At 38.0% G+C, this 9,589-nt stretch overlaps 1 protein-coding gene across 1 annotated transcript in view; it reads left to right on the forward strand.

The window, feature by feature from the left end:
• PDE6C (phosphodiesterase 6C) overlaps positions 1-9,589 on the forward strand; it is an 86,580-nt gene that overhangs the window by 17,974 nt on the left and 59,017 nt on the right. The window contains exons 9-11 of the mRNA XM_044662636.1: positions 1,492-1,641; positions 3,436-3,579; positions 7,532-7,600. Coding sequence (XP_044518571.1) covers positions 1,492-1,641; positions 3,436-3,579; positions 7,532-7,600 — 363 coding nt within the window. The remainder of the gene's footprint in view (positions 1-1,491; positions 1,642-3,435; positions 3,580-7,531; positions 7,601-9,589) is intronic.

Genomic DNA, 9,589 nt, shown 5'->3' on the forward strand with positions numbered 1-9,589 from the left:
TGTTGAATAGGCATTGTTGTCTTAAAAACAGAACCCAACATGACAATCAATGTCATGAACATGTACAGACAGACAGACAGACAGATACCCACCCACCCCCACACACAAATGCATGTCTGTTCGGTCCCAGGGGAAACAACTGAGGCACCTATTAATCTTTGGCTTATTCATGTGGAAAGCATGAAAACTCTAGACGGAGGTGGCTCTTCCTTATAACCGAAGCCTGTCTGGGGCCATGGTCATACCGAAACTGCTCAGTAAGATCATTCCTATAGGGACTAAGACAAGGCAAAGGAGGAGGAAAGATCAGATTTCCTAAATGCATTTGCACCGAAAGAGAATCAATTACATCATTCAATAGATATTTATTAACTACCTACCCAAAGCAAAGCACTAGCTAGATGATGGGAAGAGAAGAAATTTAGTTGAAAGCTAGTCCCTGCCCTCGAGGACTGAGAGCATCATGAGGGGGCAGCCCGTCAGTGGGGTAACTATGGCTCACACTGTTTCATGATAAGGGAGAGAGAGATGCAGAATGAAGGTCTCTGAGGACCAAGGAAGAAGGTTGTTACTGTTGAACCCAAGAATGGTGATCAGGATCCAAAGCGAAAGGACAAAGGTGACGTTTGAGAAATTCTACTCACATCCCCTATCTTGGGTCACCTTCCTCTTCTCAGTTTCTATTTTAGGAGAGAATCAAAGAAATATTTCTTTTCAAAACTGGAAAGGATCTTAGAGACCATTGCCGTAACAGCGAGCATTCATATAGTGCTTTTAGTTCACAGAATACTTTATACAATTGTCATCTGATCCTCACAGCAACCCTATGAAATAGGATGCAAAAACCAGGGTGCAGAGAAGTTATGACTTGTCCAACCATATAGCCAATAAGTGCCTGAGGCAGGACTTGAACTCAGCTCTTCCTAATTCTAAGTCCAACATTCCATCCATTGCACTAGGCTGCACTAGCTAATCCAGCTTCTTCATTTTACATAGGAGGAAACTGAGGCACAGAGGTGAAGTGACTTTCTCAGGGTCATACAATTGATGATCAGTCTAGTGGGGTTTTGCTTTGTTTTTCTGTTACCCCCACATCTATCTGGCTTACTGCCTGCTCTGAGTGCAATTACATGAACAGGGTTGGGGTTGGGGTGGAGCTGAGTGGCTCATTGGATAGAGAGCCAAGCCTAGAGATGGGAGGTCCTGGGTTCAAATCTGTATTAAGACACTTCCTAGCTGTGTAACCCTGGACAAGTCACTTAACCTCCATTGCCTAGCCCTTACTGCTCTTCTGACTTGAAAGCAATACAGAGTATTGATTCTAAGATGGAAGGGAAGAGTTATAAAAAAAAGAGTCTATGGATAGTGGGAGTTTCTCATTCAAAGAAATGGTCTGGTCTCCCAAGAATCCTCACTTTAGGACACATCAGGACAGGGTGGCAGTTGTCCCTCAGCCACATCTGAATGCTTTTCTTCTCTTATCCTTTATAGAAAGGACCTGTTGATGAAACAGGTTGGATCATCCACAATGTCCTCTCCCTACCCATAGTCAACAAGAAGGAGGACATCGTGGGAGTCGTGACATTCTACAATAGAAAAGATGCAAAGCCCTTTGATGAATATGATGAGCAAATCATGGAGGTGAGTTTTATGAACTAAGGCAGGTAAATGTCTAATCACTGCTTTGGTGTGCTTGTATTTCCTTTGAAAGCTTCATGATGGGGTGATTCACAAATGCTCAAAATAACCACCTTCCCAGACTGTTACTTCCGGATCCAGCTTTCTGTACATTTTATGGTCAGAATTTAAAACGTAGCCTTGCCAGGATGTTTCCTCAAATTAGGGAATGAATGGAGAGAAGAGAGTTCTACTTCCTGTTGTGAAGTAGGTAATTTAACTACTGACTGCCTTATTCTAGTCTTTCTTATTTCACTCTCCCTCCTAAACTCCCATTATGTGTTATTTTCCAGCTCTTATTTTCTCAGTGTGAGAGAGCTGTGTGACCTGGGGCAAATCATATTACCTCTGTGAATCTCTCCATTTCCTCCAGTGAGGGGGGGTTGGACTAGAATGTCCTTACCGTCTTTCTAGCTGGATCTTCCAGTCCTTGGGCACCCGGCTCCCCCCACTGATGAGGACATTGTTAATACCTCTAGTAGAGTTCCCCTAGCACCCAGGCATTGAACAATTAAACCACCAGTAGAATAAGACCTTCTTGAGGGTTATTTTATTTGTATGCACCTAATACAATGTCTTGCTTATAGTGGGTACTTAATAAATATTAGTTAAATTGAATTGAATCTACATCTGATTTTCCAAATCATGGTATTAAAAGCTAACTTGGAAAGTAACTGATCTTTCAGAAGAGTGAGTGAAAATCCCTTTGTAGCTTTAACATTTAGTGTATTATATTACTTTTGGGGGCAGTCTTAAGCAGAGTAATAAGTAATAATAATGATTACCACATTTATATACTTCTTGATTGCTTATAAAATTGGCCAAGTTTGTGGCCAATGACAGCCCCCCCACCTCCCTTCCCTTTTCCACTTTTTGAATCTCCGTGGTACCCTCTCCAACTTTCCAGGCCTTCCCACGTACCTAGAACCTCCCCTAACAAAACCTGTTCTCATATTCTTTATTCACTCAGGCTTATATCGTCTACTTCTAGGAGTACTTTTTTCATTGTAAGAGGAATCAAAGCCTTAAAATGAAGGAGAATGGTGCTGAGTGTTAGTGGTAAAACTTCAGGCAGCAACCAGCAGTGGGAAAAAGGCTTTGGGTACCATTTCTTACATTAGAGTCATAGAATCCATCTAAAGATAATAGTTAACAGGGGCGGCTGGGTAGCTCAGTGGATTGAGAGCCAGGCCTAGAGATGGGAGGTCCTAGGTTCAAATCTGGCCTCAGACACTTCCCAGCAGTGTGACCCTGGGCAAGTCACTTGACCCCCATTGCCCACCCTTACCACTCTTCCACCAAGGAGCCAATACACAGAAGTTAAGGGTTTTAAAAAAAAGATAATAGCTAACATTATTTGCTATATGCTTTACAAATATTATCTCATATTTTTTCCTTACAGCAATCCTGAGAAGTAGGTTCTATTATTATGACCCACTTTAGAGATGAAGGTTTACCAAGACAGAGGTTAAGAGGCTTGCCCAGAGTCACACAGCTAGTGTCTAAGGCTGGATTTGAATTCAGATCTTCCTAACTCCAGGCCAGGTATTTTATTTACTGTACCACCCAACTGCTGCTAATCTACAATCAAGATTGACCCTAATTATTAGTATTGTTCTTTCTTGATCAAGACAAGAAAGCAGGTGGTAGAGAATGAGAACACTGTCTGATAGGAGGCTGCAGTGTTTTTCATACCTGAATCTCTGTTTCTAGTTACCTTCAAGGAGCAGACTGTTTGGTTGTTTGTTTTTCATTCAGACTCTCACACAGTTTCTTGGATGGTCTCTTTTAAATACTGACACCTACGAGAAAATGAATAAGCTTGAAAACAGAAAGGACATCGCTCATGAAATGCTCATGTACCAGACCAAAGCCACAGCTGATGAAATCGAGTCTATTCTGGTAAGTGTATAGATTGGCTTTCTGGTTAGCTACTCACTCATTTTCCCTAGAATTCCCCCATTACCTAGCGTTGAGGTGTGGCCCACTCACACTGCAGTGGGAAACAGCAGGTGATTTCTCTCCTGTAAGAAGCCTTTCATGAAAGGGATGAAGACAAGCTAATCTGGGCAAGACGAGATCCGCCATGGATAAAAATCCTTCTATGATAAACCCATTGAGACAGCCAGAATTTCTACAATGGGATTTCATTAAACACAGTGAAATGTTATATTCTCAGGAGCTGAGGGTTAAACAAAGTAATGCCCAGTCTCATCGAGGGTCCTTGGTAAATAAAAAAGTATAGTGTCTAATGGAGGAAAAGCTATATGCTTTACAAATATTTACAACCAACCCTGAAAGGTAGGCTTTATTTTTATTATCCTCCACTTTAGCGATGAAGAAGCTGAGACAGAGATTAAGTGGCTTGTCCAGGACCATAGCTGGTGTCTAAGGCTAGATTTTAATTTAGATCTTCCAGGCCTGGTGTTCTATACACTGCATCACTCAGCTGCCCAACTCTAACCCCTTTCTCTTCCAAGCTCCTGGATCAGAGGGAGGAAGAAAATGTTGGAGCTGGAAGGGACCTTGCAGATCAGATAGAACAATCTATTCTCTCTATAGAAGTGGGAACAGGCCAGAGAAACTCCAGGTCACATAGCTCATGCCAAAGATGGGACTCCAATCCAGATTTCTGAAGTCAAAATTAGCATTTCCCTCATAAATCCCAGTCATTAAAACATCTCAGAAAGCAAGTACAAAAACATAGCTGCCTATAATAGTCACCCTACTTAGTCATGGTTTAAAATAGTGTGGATTTTTTTAATTGGCTAGAAAAAATTTGCATGCACTTTAAAATTAATTATTTTAATTGTCTAGAAAATGTTTTATATGTATAGCAGTTGGGCTAAAAAAATCATTATTTTAAATATGACCTTGGGTACATGACTTAACATATCTGGACCTCAGTTTTCTTATCTATAAAACAGTTCTAAATCTATAATCCTATAATAGGAATGAGAAACTTGATGGAATAATGGATAGAATGTCCAGTTTGCAGAAGATCAGGATTCAAATTCTGCCTTTTGTGATCATGGGCAAAACATTTAATTTCTCTAAGCCCCAAACCACTCTGAGACTGATCCACTAAGTTATATTAATCAATCAAAAAGCATCTATTAAGAGCCTCCTATGTGCTAGGCACAGTGTTTGGTGCTGGGAAAATCAACCACTATTCTCAGTGAATTGAAGTTCTCTTAAAGGCTTGTCATAGATAGAATGTGATCCAGACAAAACCACAGATCTTTGACATATTGATACACAAATGATCATATTGTATAGAGATATGTAATACAATCAAAACCTATATAAGCCAAGTTCAACTTCTTTGTGGGGGGGGGGGTGAATGGAGCATTATTATTTGGCAAAGACTCCTTGACCAACAGATTCCAACTCCTTCAATTTGGCAAATGCCAGAAACATGCCAAATGTTAAGGGCAAGTCAATGTCTACTCTCAACACAAAAAAAGAAAATTGATGAAACAAAGAAATATCCATGGGGGAAGAGTAGGGAGAGACATGCAGACATTATACTGAAAACTTGCCATTCATAGAACTTTTGGGGTAATCCCTCATTTTATTAAGAAACCGAGCCCCACCCACCAAGAAGTACAAGGTCACAAAACTAGATAGTGCCAAGGCAAAGATGAAAGTGGGAGGGGAAGGGAGGGAGAAGCATTAATGAATCATTTAAAAATATAAATAAGACAACAAAAGAAAATCCAGAATGGGATCCAGACAAGCAAAGCAGTGTTGGAACTACCACGTTAAATTCAAAATATATGTGTTTTAAAAAAAAAGCTGTGTGTAATGCAGATTCACAGTTGAATATGAAAATGTTCATGTTTGTTAATACACATCAATTTATAGTAATAAAAGAGAATTTTTTTGAAAAGTAAATCAAATCTACCATGGAAAAATCTTGGACTTGAGTTCTAAAGAATTTATTTAATATTAAAACTTTATATTTGGGACAGCTTGGGTGATTCAGTGGATTGAGAGCCAGCCCTAGAGACAGGAGGTCCTGGATTCAAATCTGACTTCAGATACTTCCTAGCTGTGTGATCATGGGCAAGTCACTTAACTTCAATTGCCAAGCCCTTACCACTCTTCTGCTTTGGAACCAATATTTAGTATTTATTCTAAGATGGAAGGAAAAGGTTTTTTAAACAACTTTATATCTATGGGGAGCAATTTACACTTTTCAAAATGTTTTCACATGTATTACCATACATGATCCTCACAATAACCCTGGTAGGTAGGGCACCTATCATAATTATTATTTTCATTTTATAAATAGGGCACCTGGAAAACAGAGAAGTCAAGAAACCTGTCCAAGATCCCATAGTCAGTGTTGGAGGGGATGAGGCAAAACTGGGACACTAATGCATTGTTGGTGGAGTTGTAAACTGATCCAACCATTCTGGAGGCCATTTGGAACTATGCCCAAAAAGCTATAAAACTATGTATACACTTTGATCTGGTAATACCACTACTGGGTCTGTATCTCAAAAAGATCATAATATAGGAGAAAGGGCCTGTTTGTACAAAAATATTTACAGCAGTTCTTTTTGTAGTAGCAAAGAATGGAAATTGAGGGGATGTCCATCAATTGGGGAATGGCTGAACAAATTATGGTACATGTTAGTTATGGAATACTATTGTGCTATAAGAAATGATAAGCAAGATGATTTCAGAAAAAGCTGGAAAGATCTGCAGGACTGAGGCAGAGTGAAATAAGCAGAACTGAGAGAATATTGTACACAGTAACAGCAATATTAGGCAATGATGATCTCAGCAATGCAACCATCTGGAACAATCCTGCAAGACATGTGATGGGGGATGCTATCCACCTCCCGAGAAAGAACTGTTGGAATCATCTTTCACATCAGTGTATCTTTGGTTTAATTTTGGGGTTTTGGTGCTTTTACAACAATGACCAATATGGAAGTGTGGTTTGCGTGACAATAAAAACAAAATTAAAAAAAGACCCCGTTGCCAATAACTAAATGGCAGTGTTGTTAATAGAAAAAAACACTGAATTATGTATTAGGAGACCCAGAAGTCTTAGTTTCGCTACTTACTTGCTTTGTGACCTTGGCATGCCATGTCCGCTCTCTCAGAAGTAAAAGGAAGGGGGTTAGATTAGATAATCTTGAGGTACCTTTCAGCTCTAAATATTCAGATCTTCTCCCTCTTACTTCTTACTTATCTCTCCTTCTCCCTCTTATGCACAGAAATATGTATAGATTACATATATATCTTAAAGATAACACAGGATAAGCATAGAGAAAACTTCATGATGAAGCTCTGGAAGAGAAATATTCTTCTTGCAGGGAATCAGCTCAGACAATAACTGGAAGATCCCTGGGGAGCATCAGTTGTCCATAGATCATATCTTGAGAATTGCTGCTTTAGATATAAACAGGATGATTGCCAAATAGTTGCTCTCTACAGATGGTAGGAGAGTGAATGAAAGTCAGGAGAAGAGAGGGAAGGACTAATATTCTGAGGCAATGAGATTAAAAATGGTCACTTCAAGAGGATGAAGAAACATTTAAAATTATACCCTTACACACTTGGCTTCAGTTTCTCCTGTTCAGGTTTGCCCTGTCAACCTATATTATTATAAGGTAAAAAAGAGAGACATTTTCCAATGAGTTAAGTCACCAAATTTCTTCCAGGGCGAAAAGAAGATAGTTCTTTCTTTTTAAAATTACCTCTCCCAGAAATTCACAAAACCAGGCTCCTTTAAAAAAAACCCAATAACATTTTCATTATTAATAGTATTGGAAGAATTAAGGAGTTAATTATTGCTCCAGAGAAATTTACTGTCTCAATTGCTTTTATATTTTAGAAATACAAAGAGAAGTTGAATACAGATATTACTGAAGGCTATGAAGAAAAACAACTCATCCAGATTTTGGTAAGTACCATATTATGTTTAGTGGCTTCATGAGGCAAAAAGGCTGCTATTCATATTAAGAGAAATGAAGGGGAAAAAAAAAGAGATGACTACTGTTTTCATTTGCTAGCTTCCCAGACCAACTCTACTAGCCTGGGGCAAAATGTGGGGAAAGCTTTCCCTTATTGATCAAAGACTGAGCTTCCAGGCCTCAGGCCTTCTTTTATTTGATTCATAGTAGTCCCACACATATATCAGGTACATAAAAAGTATACTATGGGGTAAGGACTTCTGGATGTTCAGACCACATGCAGATTAGGAATATACTGATATAGTTCATCACTACTCTGTTTGTTTTGCCCAGGATTCACTCACTCAGGCACTGATTCATTCATTCATTTAACACGAATTTGAGGGTCTACTGAGTACCAGGTATTCTGTTAAGAGCTGGAGATATAAAGACAAAAACGAATCATCCCTGCCTTTAAAGACTTTACATTCTTCTGGGGGGGAGGGGGCAGATAACATATACAAAGACAAGTAAACATAAGATATATGCAAATATTGTCTATAAGGGAAGGGCCAACTGGGAGAAGAGGATCATAATAAACAATCTATAAAAGATGGCACTTGAACTGATACTTGAAGGAAGTTAGAGACTCTAAAAAGAGGAGGTGAAGAAGTACATTCCTGTTGACAAAAGACAGAATGTCACATAATAGCCAATAGATTATGTTAAATAAAGCATTTAATAAGGATTTGCTATGTGCCAGATACCTTAAGTGCTGGGAATATAAATACAAACCTTCAATTTCTTTTTCTGATATGGGATTATTTAGGTATTCTATTTCTTCTGCTGTTAATCTAGGCAGTTTATATTTTTTTAAATATTCATCCATATCTCCTAAATTGTTATATTTATTGCCATATAATTGGGCAAAATAGTTTTTAATGATTGCCTTAATTTCCCCTTCATTAGAGTTGAGGTCTCCCTTTTCATCTTTGATACTGTCAATTTGGTTTTCTTCTTTCCTTTCTTTTTATTAGATTTACCAGTACTTTGTCTATTTTATCTGTTTTTTCAAAATACCAGCTTCCAGTCTTATTTATTAATTCAATAGTTCTTTTACTTTCGATTTTCTTAATTTCTCCTTTAATTTTTAGTATTTCTAATTTAGTTTTCATCTGAGGATTTTTAATTTGTTCATTTTCTAGTTTTTTTAGTTGCATGCCCAATTCATTAATCTTTGCCCTCCCTAATTTGTTAACATATGCACTCTGATATAAAATTTCCCTTAGAACTGCTTTGGCTGCATCCCATAGGTTTGGTTAAGAAGTCTCATCATTGTCATTGTCTTCAATGAAATTATTGTTTCTATGATTTGTTCTTTCACTAAATTATTTTGGAGAATCATATTATTTAATTTCCAATTAGTTTTTGGTTTGCCTCTCAATGTATTTTTACTAATAACTATTTTTATTGCATTATGATTTGATAAGGTTACATTTATTATTTCTGCTTTTTTGCATTTGTTTGCCATGTTTCTATGCCCTATTACATGGTCTGTCTTTGTGAATGTTCCATGTGCTGCTGAAAAGAAGGTGTATTCCTTTTTTTCCCTATTTATTTTTCTCTATATATCTATTAACTCTAATTTTTCTAGGGTTTCATTCGCCTCTCTTATCTCTTTCTTATTTTTTGGCTTGATTTATCTAGATCTGATAGGGGAAGGCTGAGGTCACCCATTAGTATAGTTTTGCTATCTGTTTCATCTTTGAGCTCCACTAGCTTCTCCTTTAGAAATTTGGAAGCTATATCATTTGATGCATACATGTTGAGTACTGATTTTTCTTCATTGTTTATGCTGCCTTTTATTAGGATGTAGTTACCTTCCCTATCTCTTTTTAACCATATCTATTTTTTTTTAACATTTATTAATATTCATTTTTAACATGGTTACATGATTCATGCTCCCCTTTCCCCTTCAATCCCCCCCCGCGCCCCCCCCC

This window comes from Gracilinanus agilis, chromosome 2 (assembly GCF_016433145.1).
Source record: "Gracilinanus agilis isolate LMUSP501 chromosome 2, AgileGrace, whole genome shotgun sequence".
Lineage (NCBI taxonomy): Eukaryota > Metazoa > Chordata > Mammalia > Didelphimorphia > Didelphidae > Gracilinanus > Gracilinanus agilis.